At 40.1% G+C, this 16120-nt stretch overlaps 1 protein-coding gene across 1 annotated transcript; it reads left to right on the top strand.

Annotated features, from left to right (window-relative positions):
• Nucleotides 1–451: 451 nt before the first annotated feature.
• Nucleotides 452–15742, top strand: LOC122546855 (protein Hook homolog 3-like; the record flags this gene model as incomplete). The annotated part of the gene is made up of 10 exons (XM_043685475.1): nt 452–502; nt 1855–1987; nt 3529–3596; nt 4744–4806; nt 5387–5464; nt 11772–11935; nt 12373–12513; nt 14076–14277; nt 14589–14699; nt 15655–15742. Coding segments are annotated over 10 exons (1099 nt in total), but the record flags the coding sequence as incomplete, so codon positions are not given.
• Between the last annotated feature and the right edge of the window lie 378 nt (nt 15743–16120).

Raw genomic sequence — 16120 nt, 5'->3', positions numbered from 1 at the left:
ACTTGTCCTACCTGCCTATCTTCTTTTCCACCTATCCACTCCACCCTCCTCCCTGACCTATCACCTTCATCCCCTCCCCCACTCACCTATTGTACTCTGCTACTTTCTCCCCACCCCCACCTCCTTTCATTTATCTCTCCACCCTTCAGGCACTCTGCCTGTACTTCTGATGGGGAACATTTGCCCGAAATGTCGATTTTACTGCTCCTCGGATGCTGCCTGAACTGCTGTACTTTTCCAGCACCACTAATCCAGAATCTGCTTTCCAGCATCTGCAGTCACTGTTTTTACCTAGCTGCTTTTCAGAGGATCAGTGTGGACTAGATGGGCCTAATGACCTGCTTCCACACTGTGTAGGGATTCTATGTAAATGAAGAGCCAAATTCCTGACTAGTCTCTTTCTTTGTGCATCTATGAAGGATTCTAACAGTTTAAATTTCTTATATCCCAGGTAAGCAACCTGAAGAAAATCCTTCAGAGCATGATGGAATATTATCATGATGTGAGTATCCCTAAAGCTTGTTTGCAGAGTACATAAACAATCCGAAATTACAATGTTGCTGTACATAACAAGGAACTATGAATGTGTATTTGTGATCCCAGCTGATGGTTGTAATGGGCAAGTCAGATCTCAGAGTGAAACCTCGCTTGACAGGTCATGTATTTGGTTTCCTGAAATATATTTCCACCGGGTTGCTCATGCTCTTTTAACAAAAGAACACAATATAAGTGTGACAATTTAAAAAGGTCTGAATGTGAGCAGCACAAATAAAATTTCAGTCCTTTTCCTGGCAATGTCCTTTACAGCCATTCAACCCCGGTGAAGCATCTTAACTTCCTTAATTTACTTAACTGAAGAGGTTACAAACATTTTCTTTCAGTGACTTTCTACATAGTTAGCAGTTGTGATTTTTCCCCTAATATACATTGACACTTTGAACTGCCCTATGAAGTGGCCCAACAAGCTACTCAGTCCAAAGACAGCTGAGGATAGGTAATAAATACTGGCCTTATCAGGAAAGCCTGCAACCCATGAGCAATTTGAGTTGCAAAATGACTAAATTTATCAATCCCAATTGATTATCTCCCACCTTAGACCAATTGTGTCAAGTTTATTTAATTCCACTTTTTTTCACATTAAGTTCATGAAAAATGACTTACCTTGCTGCATTACGCATATGGAAGTATAAATTAAGCAATTCAAAAGGCCACAAGTTTGATGGTTCTCTCTGCTCCCTTTCTTCCCTCCCCTGGCACGACTGTGAGAAGGCAGTCTGTGAAGGAGCATCGATCGTAGTCAATTACCTTGAATCACTGGGCACCATGCACCCTCTGTAATTCAGAGCTACCTGGGTGTTGAGCCTACAGTAGATATTAATGTACATTACCAGTTGATCTGTCAGTATTATCAGGTGTGTGAGAGTTAAACCGAAGCTCTGTTTGCTCATTTGAGCTTAAAGTCTAATTGTACCACTCAAGTAAGAACAAGAAGTTCCTTTGGACTTTCTGACTGATACTTCTCCCTCAACCAGTATTGCAGATTGTCTGGTGGTTTTTACATTATAGAGCACCTTGCTGTAAGGATGGGGTACCATGTAATATAAATGCACTCCTTTCCTGAAGTTACCAATTTGAAGGGTAATATGGAGCTCTAACTAGGAACTAGTGTGGGGTGTCCACTACATATAGAACAGAGAGTCCCAGATTCACAGTATGCTTAATGTTAAATTGGGAGAAAGTGAGGACTGCAGGTGCTGGAGATCAGAGTCAAAAAGTGTGGTGCTGGAAAAGCACAGCTAGTCAGGCAGCATCCTTTATGTTAACTTTGTTTTGAAAATAACTTTCTTTGTTCAGGTTCTGGGTCACCAGATTTCAGAGTACAATCTGCCAGAGGTCAATCTAATAGGAGAGCACTCTGATGCAGCAGAGCTTGGGCGAATGTTGCAGCTTGTACTTGGCTGTGCCGTCAGTTGTGAGAAGAAGCAAGGTAAGATGCCAGTTGTTATAGTGAGCCATGCCAACATATGAATCGGGAACATAAGTAAGCTGAGGCTGTGTCCTCTGAGAGGCATCTTCTCCGTGCCCACGGAGGATTGAATGGAACAATCCTCATCCTTCTAAACTCCATCAAGTACAGACCTAGAGTCCCCATCTGCAGCTCATATGACAAGCCCTTCATCCTCAGGATCATTTTTACAAACATCCTCTGGACACCCTCTAAGGCCAGCACACCATTCCTTAGATACGGGACCCTCACTGTATTCCAAATACTTGATCCTTGAGTAGCCTCAGTAGTACCTCCCTGCTCTTGCATTCAAGTCCTTTCAAAATGAATGCTAATGTTGTATTTGCCTGAACTTAAATAAATTATTTAAATATGATTCCCCTTACACAAAACAAAGCTGACCCTCCCTGATTACCTTTAGTTTTCCCAAGTGCCCAGCTATAACCACCTTTGTGATCAATTCTAACGCCTTCCCACGATAGCTACCTCAGCTTTCTGATGGGCACTTACCACAATCTTCCGGAGGAACTGGACGCTCCAGTGTTAAATGCTGCCCTGTCATCTAGACATGTTTGAATTGAAAGCCTGTTCAGCCAGTCTTGGTGCTAAGAGTCTGTTGGTGAGTTGAAATCAGTTACTGCCAGTCCAGTTCCGAGAGAGTTCACTAAAACAAAACTGCCTATCATTGGGTATAGCACGTTGATAATTGGCTGGTAATGAAATATGTTCTCCTGAATCAACTTCAAAAGGGTCATCACATAATCAAAAGTAGAGTGACATAGGGCTTTACTCTGCATGAACTCTCACTTTACCAGATCTGGACTGCTCCATGCTGGCAGACTGGGTTCTTTTAATAGTTCTTTGAATAATGGTATCTTCACTCAACAACATCCAGCTTGATGAAGGTTTAAGAAGTACATAAATAATGAATACAATTATAAGTTGATGCTTCAAAGGAATTTGAAAGTTGGGAAAAATAATGGGAAAAATCTACAAACTTGCCTCTCTGCAATGTTGCACTTTTCTTTGCTCTAACTGTTTTATTGAAAAAAAAATTGCTATAGTTTTTTTCAGGAAAATTTTGTGTCTGTTTTTCATTGCTGCCCTCTTCCTCAACGGGGCTGCAGTACTTTCCAGATCATGGCTCTCTCTGCATCGGTCACTAAGCCGGTTATTTGTCATTTGAAAAATCTTTTCTTTTTCTGCCTGTAACCCAGTCCACAAATGGAATGCTGTGCTGGCATGTGGCATTCCATTAAACAGCCCAGCTGCTCACTGCCAAAATCCAACAGACAGAGTGTAAAGTTCAAATGGCAGTCAAAGCTTGAATTAGAAATCTGCCCTTGAGAAGGCAGACTTTTTATTCTCTGTTACAGGCTCTGGATATCTTGGGTTTTTTCTGAAGGTTCGCTTCGTAATTGAGATTCTTGTCCCTAAGATGTCTTCAGAGTGATTTATTTGTGCTTGTTTTGAGCTCAATGAATGGGACACTGTTTGTCGACTGACACACTTTTCCCTTTCAGAATACATCCAGCATATCATGACCCTGGAGGAGTCTGTTCAACACGTTGTCATGACGGCCATTCAGGAGGTAAGCAGACTAGAGCTTACTGTCGCTGGGCAATATATGAAAGCAAAGCATTTCTTTCAAACTGCCTTCAGCCCGTGTAACATTTAGCTGATCTGTTTACAATGGAAACGTACAAGCAGAGCACTGTATAGCAGATATATCTGGTTCAGCTTCACGTTCAGTCTAGTTTTGCAATAGGTACAACATTGGGACATCTAGGTAATGCAAGGCTTCAGGGCACCAGTACATTTCATTCTGGGGCAATGGGACATGTATGTTCGCTCTGACCCTGTAGAACACTCTGCCCTTCCAAATAGTTAGATTAATTCTCTTGTAACCACCTGAACAGACAGACAGAGCTCTTGTCTTAGAGTCTCGTTCCAAATGAAAGTCATCCAACAATGGAGAACTACGTTAGAATATTGACCGTTTTAAGTGTTCAAATTCTGGAGTGGGTCTCAAATACATGACCTTTACCCTTTGAGGCAAGAGCTAAGTTTCTGCTTGGTTTTGTTCATAGTATTTTTGCCCTAATATTATAGGTAGGAACCGCAGATTTAATAGAAGTTCAGTGGACAATAAAGGATGTTTATATTTCTGAGATTGTAGTAATATTCCTTCATCTACATTTTTTTTATTTTCCTACCCTGTCTTCCTGTTGTTGATTTTTATTTTAAGATTAGATTCCCTACAGTGTGGAAACAGGCCCTTTGGCCCAACAAGTCCACACCGACCCATTTCCCTCTGACTAATGCACCTAACACTATGGGCAATTTAGCATGGCAATTCACCTGACCTGCACAACTTTCGACTGTGGGAGTAAACCAGAGGAAACCCACGCAGACATGGGGAGAATGTGCAAACTCCACACAGAAAGTCGCCTGAGGCTGGAATCGAACCTGGGACCCTGGTGCTGTAAGGTAGCAGTGCTAACCACTGAGCCACCATGCTGCCCCTTCTTTGTGCACTTCAGCAACCAGAAATTAGGAATAATCTAACAACAATTAATTAAATGTGTCGAATTCAGTCCTTCGAGGCCTCGCTACGGATTATAAACCCCTTGATCAGTTCTGTCTCTGTCTCTCATTAAATCCACTTTGGATTTCCTTTTGCTGCCAATTTGCATGTAACACTCCACTGTTGATCATTAATTTTCATTCTGCTTCAGTTGTTGACCAGAGACCCTTGTGAATCTGTGCACAGCAGCAGCTACACTGACTTGGATTACCAGGTAAGTTACTTTTAAGTTTAGCTATTTCTAATGATAATCTAGTTACAAAGATTGTGCTGATAAGTATGGTGGGCTTGTGGTGCCTTGGTGTCCCTACATCTGAGCCAGAAACTCCAGGTTCGAATCCCATCCCAAAACCTGATGGCCAAGGAAGGTGCATACATAATGATGGCTGAACAAGGTGATCAGTTATTAATCCCTTCGATACCCTATGGTAGGCAGCAGGAGTGGAAAAGTCTGCTGGTTAGTTGTGCTTGCCCAGGAATGATACATCTCAAACAATAGCCTCTGGCTGTCCCAGAAAATGTAGCTATGGAAATGAACATAATCATGTGATTTATCTCCCTCCGATATCCTGAGGTGGGAGAATAAGTGTTACTTTGTTTCAAAAATAAATTATTGACAGACATTTACAGTGGAGGTTATTGAGCAGTTTAGTTATTTCATACATTGCGTTAATAGTTAATTTAGACTTTGATATTGCTGTCTGGTTCATGCCATGGCTAATCTCGTATATCCGAAAGTGAATGAAGTAATACATTTTGAGCTTGTTGAATTAAAGTAATTGTTCATCTTCCAGTTGAAGAGATTCACTTTGTGTGACGAGGTGGATTCGAAGGATGAGCTCTCTCAGCGCTGTCATGAATTGGATCTCCAGGTATGTGCTAATCAATAAATTATACATTGTTAAAGTCTCTATCGCTCAAGAGAACTCGGGATGTTTGAAAGGAGCTAGTAACTCCTATTGACAACGTTGCACAAATAAGATAATAATTCTGCATCTTTTAACGTTGTGACTGAGCTGTGCGTTTCTCAACCTCCCAGTCCACACCGTCTACCTACCCCATCAGCAACAGCCTCATACAAAGGAAGATTCAAATTTCTTTAAATTCCTGGGCAAAAAACTTTTCAATTGGCAAATGCCATAACTTCTTTTTTTAGCTTTTTTCTCCTCAACACTTCATTATTTGAAAGGCAGATTATGCTTTGTGAACAGGGGATAAAATAATGCTTTAAAGATTGTTTCTCCTTTAATAAAACATTTCATTTCAAGTGCAACACCTCCAGAAGTTTATTTTTACTAAGCAAAACTCTGTGATTCTAGTAGCTATTTTGTGTGACTGGCCCAACTCCTCTTGTTACCACTTCCTGAGGCAGCAAAGATCTGATGCTAAACGTGATGTTCATTCAGCCTGTCCTGTGTTGCAAACCTCTGGTTTTTTGCCTTCACATATACAGAATTTACATACATTTTTCTGCATTTACATGTCATAGAGTCATAGAGATGTACATCATGGAAACAGACCCTTCGGTCCAACCCGTCCATGCCAATCATTTATCCCAACCAATCTAATCCCACCTGCCAGCACCCGGCCCATATCCCTCCAAACCCTTCCTATTCATATACTCATCCAAATGCCTCTTAAATGTTGCAATTGTACCAGCCTCCACCACTTCCTCTGGCAGCTCATTCCATACCCATACCACCCTCTGTGTGAAAAAGTTGCCCCTTAGGTCTCTTTTATATCTTTCCCCTCTCACCCTAAACCTATGCACTCTAGTTCTCGACACCCCGACCCCAGGGAAAAGACTTTGTCTATTTACCCTATCCATGCCCCTCATAATTTTGTAAACCTCTGTAAGGTCACCCCTCCAAGATTATTTCTATTAATAGAACCCAGTGATTAACTCCTTAAAATTAAACCGGATTTTAAAAGTGCTTATGGATTACAGTAGGTGGCACTCTTGAAAACCTCTGTGCCTTTTGCAGATTTGTACATCACTATGTTTTCATAATGGAGCCCACTAAAACCATTGAATAAATAGCTGGAAGGAGAACACTGATGTATAGCACTGTCTTTGTTATCAGAAGTAGGTTCGAGTTTGGACTAGTTGATATCTTCTGTCACTCATACTCTCAGCTGAAAGACATCCATGTCATCAAAACAAACCTATTTAGCCTCAATCTAACTGAATAAGAGGTGAGTTTGTTTGTGTTAAAATGTGGGGTTGTCCCAGTTTCTTGCTGTCCTCTCCACTGCCCTCTTCCAAAAGCAAGAAAGCAACATTGGCAAAGATCTGCAAATAGATTTCCAAAATAGTAAGTACCTCGCAAGGATTCTATTTTTTTTAAAACCAGTTTATCTATAAGGTGAACCATTAATGTATAATTCATTCCTGAATGAGGAACACAGCTTTGTTTGATGTCATGGTGACTTGGGTAGCACACTGGAAGTCCAGCCCAACTATTCCCAAAAGTTAAAGATTCTTAATGAGTTATGCAAAGGTTCCCAAATTTGACCCAGGTTGACAGAAAGCACAGACCAAGTTTCTGTACTTAACAATAATTGCTATTTATTAAAAGTAATTAAACTCTAGCTACAGATAAACAGTTATAAACTTTTGGCATAAAACAGAACTAATTAAGTGCTAATCCTCTTGTAAATTTTCCCCTTACGTGCACACACGCAGGGAATGAAATGTAGAATATGGATTGGGAGAGTCTGGGACTGGAAGAACAGTTCAGTGGTTCCTAATCACAAAGATTGCTGACATGATTCTTATCCTGATCAGATGCTGCTTCTCAGTTGTTGTTCTCCTCCAGATGCTTTTACTGGTCTTCAAGACTATCACTAGCTAACTTTTTAAAATACCTCTGACTTGTCAATTAAAAATCATAGCTCACAGGCAACTGCTTTTTCTTCAAGTTGAAAGTAGTTTATTCAGAAGGATGGAGTGAGAGTTTCTGGCAGTAGAGACCCAATGGCTGGTTTGTATTTTGTTTCCAGCCTTAAGTTGTTGGGTTACTTGAGAACTAATCACATGATTGTTGGCAGGCAGATAACTAGTCATTGGTTTATAGATTAATCAGCTTCTTGTTGCCAGATAAAACTCCACTTATATGCAACCCTTCAGCCAATGCTTCCTTGAAGTTCCTGGAAGCCAATGCTTGGAGGTCCACACACAAGGAGAAAACATCTGGAGGAGCAATGCCTTCATCTGCAAACACTGTTGTAGCCCACAGCTATACAAACTGTATTCACAATAAGTATAAATTACTTGCTTTCAAACCATGTAGCGATCCTTGTTTTTAAAGAAGATCTTTCGCATTACAGTTCACCATTTTAAAATCACAAAGTTAAAAGTCTATACACTAGCGTTTTTCAAACAGTAGCAATTTGCCAATTTTTTGCATTGGGCTAAGGCAGGGTTTCCTAAAGAGTGAATCAGGACCCCAGGTGGGGTAACAAGCTAAATTCTTGGTGTCATGAGATCCAAGGGAGTAACCTCTACTGTGGAGCTTCAAAAAGGTTATAACAGCCATGCTGCTGTGGTAGTAGGCTCTTGCTCTCTGTTATCACTAAGTGTCAGGACAAATGGGGTCACAGTGGAAAAAAGTTTATAAATAATATGATTTAAAAGAAAAAGGAATTTTAAAGAAAGTGTTTTGCTAGATCATGAATGAAGTATGGCACTGGTAAGTTTGTACTATTGAGTTTAACTTTATTGAGAGACTTCAATCAACTTGTAATTATGATGACTGCGGCAATGATTTATTTACTTGTGAAACCATGCACATGCTGCTACTGACATTGCATTCCTTTAACCAAGAAAGTAATAACAAAAATAATTTGATTACTGTTAATTGTGAACTGATTTCCCCTTAAAGATTATGCCAGGTCTAATTAATGTAACTGTAGAAAGATGTGGAAATTGCTTTTTTTATTAATTCTGGAGATGGAAAAGCATGCCAAGTGGTAGGATTGCCTCCTTTGCATATGCACTATTGTCATTGATCGTCTAACAATATTGGAGTTCTGGCTATGATGATGCTGTTCCAAAGTTGAACTGATTATTTAACTATTTAAAGCGGGGTGATTTCTAATTTCTTAATTTTAAAGTTTCTAACATAGCCATTACATAGTAACATTGATTTTAAAATAGTGTGCTCCACTGATAATTTTGTCATCAAATGGCCTTGGTGTTTAAGTACAGCGAATTTAGTTAACTTCATCAAAAAGATACTGGAATGCTATGCTATACATGTATCTTCAAGAAAAGAAACCAGAAAAAAAACACTGGGTTGAAGAGAGTAGAATAGCACATGTCTTAAATCTGTGTTCATTTACATGTAAACTTGCAATAATAAAACAAGCCCAGGTAATTTGTTTGTAGCACACCATGTTCTTAGCTTCTTTTATTGGGAAATGAGAAGGCTGAGATAGGGCAGAGAGGTATCAAGAAAACTATGATCCAAGAGCCTGCCTCCAGGCAGAGCCCACATAAGGGTGGTTTTAGTACCTACAGTCTGGTATGTGTAAACCTTTACGGTTGCAAAGAACATAATACAGCAAATTTGCCAAAAGACGGAAACTGGTTTGTGATCTTGGGAAAATAACATTCACCTAAATCAATGTTGCAAAGATTTGACAGTAGGCCAGTTTCCCATAAGGGCCAAACTGTTTTTTTATTTCATCCAATCATCAGTGCATCTCATGGTAAAACATGAGATCGCTATTAAGGTTTTAATGATCAGTCCAACTATGTCCCTGTCTTCCCTACAACAATGTGAGATTCTTGGCATAAATCTGCACAATGATGGTGCTTAAAAACAAAAGGATCCAGTTTTTTTTAAGGTAACTTAGGACTGTTGGTGTTGTAGCAAGTTTTTTTGCACCATATTCATTTGGCTTTTCAAGGCAGTACTTTTGGGGAAAATACAGATCTCATCAAGTGTCCAACATTGTCCAATCCTGAACTTGGGAACTACCTTTTTATTAAAAAGTGATACTTATTCTACAATCATACCCCTCTTGTATGTGGGGTTGGGAGAGAGCATCTTTGTGACAATGCAACGTACTGTATCTTTTAAGATGAAAGTCTGCCCATAAGTTGGGTTCCAAAATCACCCTGAACCACCCACTGGATAAAATATCCTAGTGCAGAGACCAGTTTCAGTTTTGAGTATTTGTGTGTGCATCACAAGTACGATGCACCATTCCATGCAATCTTATTTTAATTATTCAGTTCAGTAATTTGTCTAATACATTTGCTTCATAAGGGCTAAAGAATAAGTGACAAAAAACTCTCTAAGGGAGCCAGGTTCAGGTAAGGTTTTAAAAACAGTAGATCCCTTCTTAAAAAATATAGTTTTAACAACATGGCTGTGCAGTATATTAACCTACTTGGAGTCAAAGTTCTGCATGAGCACAACTCCTATTAACAGTGTAACCTAAATGCTACCCTTAGCATGGCTATCATCATAGTGGCTTAAATGTTCTGTTGCAATGCCATGAGTTATAAGTTGTCTGCAAAAAATTCCAATGTATGAAGTTAATTTGAAGCTCCTACATTTCAAGGAGGGTGTAATAAGGTGAAACTAATTTTTCATTTGTGAAAGCTTTCATAACTTGGTCATTTCAAGACCAAGTTCCTCAGTTTTTACGTTCCCACCTCTCCTTCCTCAGCTCAAGAGTTACTGAGACAATTGTAACACCCCTTCTATCACTCCATTAGAAATGGGTAATGTGGCATCACCAGTATATTTAGTTGGTCCTTATGACTTTGTTCAATACTTAGGGTGAGATGGTGACGTAGTGCTAATGTCACTGGACAAGTAATCCAGAGACTTAAAATTCTGGGAACACCAGTTCAAATCCCGTCACAGCAGCTGATGAAATCTAAATTCAATTAATAAATCTGGAATTGAAACGCAGTTTCATGGTATCCATTACCAAGGTGATGGACAATTTTGTGTAAGTCCAGCTGGTTCACTGATATTCTTTTAGGAAAGAAATCTGCCATCCTTCTGCTTGTGATTTGTCCAGATCACTCCCACCTTGACATCTGATTCCTCCCAGCAGTCTGTAGTCCCACTATGGGCCCTCATTGCCGTACTCTAGGGACAGTTCCACATATTGTTGACTGTTAGTTGCCTTCTGAAACGGTCCAGCAAGTTTCTCAATTCAAATGCACTTGGGATGGGCAGTCTTGGATACCTACACCCAATTAAAACAAAAGTCATGAAGCAGTGCATCTGACATGTCTGTCAGCCATTGGTCAAGGAGCATATCTCAGGCAAAGCTTGGGGTAAGGAAGAGGAAGACTAAAAAAGAAAACTTAACCAATGACGAAAGATGTTGTGTATGATTCAGAAGTGTTGTTAGCTGCTGTGGAGAAGAGTATTACCCAGCTCATCTGCCTTCCTGGCTCTAAAGGAGCCAAGAAGTTGGCAGGAGTCAGACCTGACATACACTCGTCATTTGCCTGAAAATGGCTGTGCATGATTAACTTGATTTAGTGCTGCTTAAGTGCAGTTAATATTTATGAACCACAAAATGTCATCACAGTACTGTCCTGATGTTCCTGTTTCCAGTCATGTGCCATGTATGTTATTGCCTGTGGTTGTTCTGTTCCTTTTAAAGCATTGTACAAACGATGTTTCAACTTGAGCCTCACTATACATACCAAGGGAAACATTGGATACAGGGAGGTAATCTGTTGCTACTGAAAAAGCAACTATAATTTGAATGTTTGTAGAGATATCTAACTGTGTTATGCTTTTCTATTTGTAGTTGAGCCTGAAGACAGAAGAGAATGCTGAGAAACCGATTTCAACCTTTATTTATAATACTGTCAGGAATATAATAACACTACAGCTGTAGCTTTAATTTAGGAACACCACATTCTGTAGAAGTGGATAAGCCTGTCAGATTGAGAATCCACCAGTGCATAAAGGCACTTCTAATGCCATGTGTTCATTTCATTTTGAAAGCAAACTTAGTGGGAAGCAAAAAACAAGCTGTTTATTCCTGGTCTAGGAGGCAATCACTATCAAATGGCTTTTATCGAAGTGGTTTGGAGCGGTGCAGATGAGCCCACTAACCTTTGCTGATTGCGCTGATTTTCCTCACACACCTTCTTTGCACTTCCAAGGCCATGACCCTTTCAAGTTTTCCCCTCAGATTGCGACTCTTCTGGATGAAAAGAACAGTTTGATGGCTGAGAACAAAGTGCTACGTGAACGGATGACCCGCTCTGATTCCTTTGAGGAATCCACCAGTGTCACCAACAAAAAACTCCTTTTACTACAGAGCCAGTTGGAGCAGCTGCAGGAGGAAAACTTCAGGTAGCTCTCCTTATTCTATTAAATTATTGCAGGCAGCTAGGGGGTGGTGGAAATCAGCAAATCCTGGCCTTTGAGAATGTTTAGACAAATTGCACTTCAAAATCAGCTGCAGGAAATTACTTTGTAAGTGGACACCATGGCTTGCAGCCAAACTGATCAAGAGTTGCATTTTTTTTAAAGAGCTTGTATTCCATGGAAATCTGATTAACTCCAAATACCTTGAGATATCGGAAGATTGTAGAAGGAAAGTAGTTTTGATTAAAACTGATACAATCTTCTCCACTCACCTTCCATTTTAATGCTCTCCTGTTTGACCTAACACAGACCTTGTACTTGTCAATTGGGAAATTCTGGGTGGACAGGGACATCCAAGATGCCAGCCTACTACCCCATTTTTTTTCTTCTTAAGAAAAACATCCCTCCTGTTCCTTTCCCAGATTGGAAGGAATGAAGGATGATTTTCGTATTCGATGTGAGGAGATGGAAAAGGAGATGTATGATCTGCAGCGCAGAAATGATGAGCTCACGAGCCTGGCTGAGGAGTCCCAGTCTCTCAAAGATGAAATGGATGTTTTGAGGTAAGTTTATAATGCCTAGTTGCTAATTTGCAAACTTAAATTCCATGATAGCAACATTTTGTACTTGCAACTTGAGTCAAGTTGTGTCTTAGTTCTTCATTGCTTGTGTTACAGAGTAGCAATCAGCAATTGGCAGGAATACCAGCTGAAGGGCCGTTCATTCGATACAACAGTTCAGACTATTGTTACAGTAGTGGGTTGTGGCTGATGTGCTTGTTTGTTAATGGTCAGAGTTATTTTTGTTCATCTTCATGAACCTAAAGCCTTCGTTCCCTCATTATCCCACAGTTCCTCACCAGTGTTTTATTTTTCTTTGTGACCTTCAGTTCTTGGGGTAGACCAATTATTTTAGTAGGGATGGATTTTTGGAAAATACTTGCTCATGAACACACCAGTCCTACTGTTACTGTTAAATACTCAAAACCAAAGTTTTCCAAGTCAGCAAGATGAAACATTCAGTTAACAAATACTATATAAGCTCTTGTGCTATATACGTTCCAGACATCCTCTTGGGAATGTTCAAGTGATACACAAGGCATTTTGAAATAAGCTTTTTCTCTCTCCATCCCAAACAATTTATCAACTTTGAAACCCTCATGATTTTTGTCTCCCTCTGTTGCACTCTGTCTTGTACCATTTCTTGGGAAAATTTGAGGTGCACTTAACTACTACCTTGGGAGGTCACATTGCGGCTGTACAGGACATTGGTTAGGCCACTGATGGAATATTGCGTTCAGTTCTGGTCTCCTTCCTATCAGAAAGATGTTGTGAAACTTGAAAAGGTTCAGAAAATATTTACAGGGATGTTGCCAGGGTTGGAGAATTTGAGTTGTAGGGAGAGGTTGAATAGGCTGGAGCGTCGGAGGGGTGACCTTATAGAGGTTTATAAAATCATAAGGAGCATGGATAGGATAAATAGACAAAGTCTTTTCCATGGGGTAGGGGAGTCCTGAATGAGAGGGAAAAGATATATAAGAAACCTAAGGGGCAGCTTTTTCACACAGAGGATGGTACCATGAATTTCCACACAAGGGAGGAGGTTTCACCTGATAGGATAAATAGGCAAAGTCTTTTCCCTGGGGTCAGGGAGTCCAGAACTAGAGGGCATAGGTTTAAGGTGAGAAGGGAAAGATATAAAAGAGACCTAAGGGGCAACTTTTTCACACAGAGGGTGTAGGTGTATGAAATGAGCTGCCAGAGGAAGTGGTGGAGGCTGGTACAATCGCAACATATAAAAGGCATCTGGATGGGTATATGAATAGGAAGGGTTTGGAGGGATATGGGCCGAGTGCTGGCAGGTGGGACTAGATTGGTTTGGGATATCTGGTCGGCATGGACAAGTTGGACCGAAGGGTCTGTTTCCATGCTGTACATCTCTATGACTCATAATTTGTACTTGAAGGTAATATGTTATTGTGAAATTGCTGCAGCAACATATGCTTTCTACTTCCTGGCTAATGTAATGGGCTTCTATTTGCAAGTATACAAATGGCTTTAGCGGGGTTTTTAAAAAATACTGATGAAATCAGAACAAATGAGAGTTTTGCAGATGTTGTTGACAGGCATTCTTCGGACAAAGTCAGTAAGCTGGAGGCTACTGTGGAGGCTTACAAGAGGAAGCTTGAGGATTTGGGAGACCTGCGTCGACAAGTGAAACTCCTGGAGGAGAGGAACACTGTGTATATGCAGAAGACATTTGACCTGGAGGAAGAGTTGAAAAAAGCAAACTCAGTACGTAGTCAGCTGGAGGCTTACAAAAGACAGGTAATGTGAAACATGCTGTTATCGCACTTTAATCCATTGAAAATTCTGCCAATGTCAAACTTGCTCCAGCACCATCTCTCCCAACCGAACAATAACAGCAATTTCATTTTTCACAATAATCACCTCAAAGTAACTTGACCGAAACCATCTTGATGTTAAATTATGTGTGGGCCCATCCATATTGGGAACTGCCTGTGACTGTTTTGCAGCAGTTCTGTTGAACTTTTTGACATGTTTAAGCTTGCTTTCCTGTCAAGCTGGAGTTAAAAACTCTGACCTGTTTTTTTAACTTTCTCACTGTAACTATGAAGGTTCACGAGCTTCACAACAAACAGACAGAAGAGTCGATGAAAACAGAGAAATGGCAGTTTGAGTTCAAGCACTTACAGGAGAAACATGATGCGCTGCTGAAAGAAAAAGAGGTAAATGCTGAAAAGCAAAACTATACCTAGGCCACAATAGAAATCAAAATATGCCCTTCAGACTGAGTGAAAGAAGGACCAGCATTTCAAGTGTTCAGACCAGGATCTTGGTAAAATGCTGAGGGCATGCAGATTCTGTGGAGAGAACAATTGAATTTAACATTTTAGGATGATTTTGACCTGAAAGATTAACTCTGTTTCTTTTTTCAAAGATGCTGCCTGATCTGCAGAACATATTGAGCGTTTCCTGTTTTTATTTTAGATTTGAATCTGATTGTGTAAATTGTTGGGCGCATCAACAACAATGATGAAAGTAGTCACTTTTTCCACAAGCAGATGATTAGGAAAATTAGGTCAGGATGGGCTGAAAATGAGACATTGAAGAGGAATTTGAAATGACACTACTGAAAGATACTGGAGACACTCAGCAGGTCTGGTAGCACCTTGTGGAGAGAGAAACAAAATTAACGCTTCGAGTCCAACATGACTGTTCTTCAGAAGTAAAAAGATTATATATCATTAACATGTTTTCATTAACATCTCTGTAGCACTTGCAGATTTTGTTTTAACACCACTGGCTAATTTCACCGTTTGAATTTGGAATAGCTATGGTTCAGAAAGTTCTGCCTCCATTATCAGTCTTTAGGTTCCATCCTCCAAATAAGGAGAGGATCAAATACAGAGACTGGCTGTGGAACCACTTGTTAATAGGAGAATCCAACCAGAAACACCAGCTTAAATGGAAACTGGACTTTTCAGGAAGAGCTTTGCAAGACAAAGGAATTTGTTAGCCAAACTGCCGCCTTGCCCATACCATTAGTGTTATAGAAACAGCTGCAAACATGAAACGAATACACTGTAGAAATTTCATGTTGAAATGCCATTAAACAGCAGTGGTCCAAATGCAAAATGTTAAACTCTGCATTTAGTGATTTTAACTGAATTTTTTTTTCAGAGGCTGATAGTAGAACGAGATGCCCTCAGGGAAAACAACGAAGAGCTGAGGTGTGCACAAGTGCAGCAGAAGTTCCTGAACAAAGCAGGTAAACCTGTTGGTGTTGTGCGCACGCATGTGGTTCTGTTACTGGTCTACTAATCCAGTTAGCTAGGTAAATGATCTTGAGGGAGAGATTTAAAATCTGGGTATTTTACTTCAAATTAGTTAAATCTGCAATTAAAAATTTAGTATTGGTAATAATGAAAATATAACTACAGAACATTGTTTCTTTGGTGTTGTTCAGAGAAGTAAATTTGCCAGCTTCATTTGGTCTGGGCTTGAAAATAGTGCCACAGATATGTGATTGACTCTTAATTTCCTGCTACAATGGCCCAAAACAACTCTGTTGCATTCAAGAAGGAGGCTTGTCACCTGGGGAACATTTAAGGACAGATGTTGGCCTTGGCTGAAAATGTGTTGCTGG

This window comes from Chiloscyllium plagiosum, unplaced genomic scaffold, assembly GCF_004010195.1.
Source record: "Chiloscyllium plagiosum isolate BGI_BamShark_2017 unplaced genomic scaffold, ASM401019v2 scaf_12086, whole genome shotgun sequence".
Classification (NCBI taxonomy): domain Eukaryota; kingdom Metazoa; phylum Chordata; class Chondrichthyes; order Orectolobiformes; family Hemiscylliidae; genus Chiloscyllium; species Chiloscyllium plagiosum.
The sequence above is the reverse complement of the archived record's forward strand: the minus strand, read 5'-3'. Positions and strand labels throughout refer to the sequence as shown.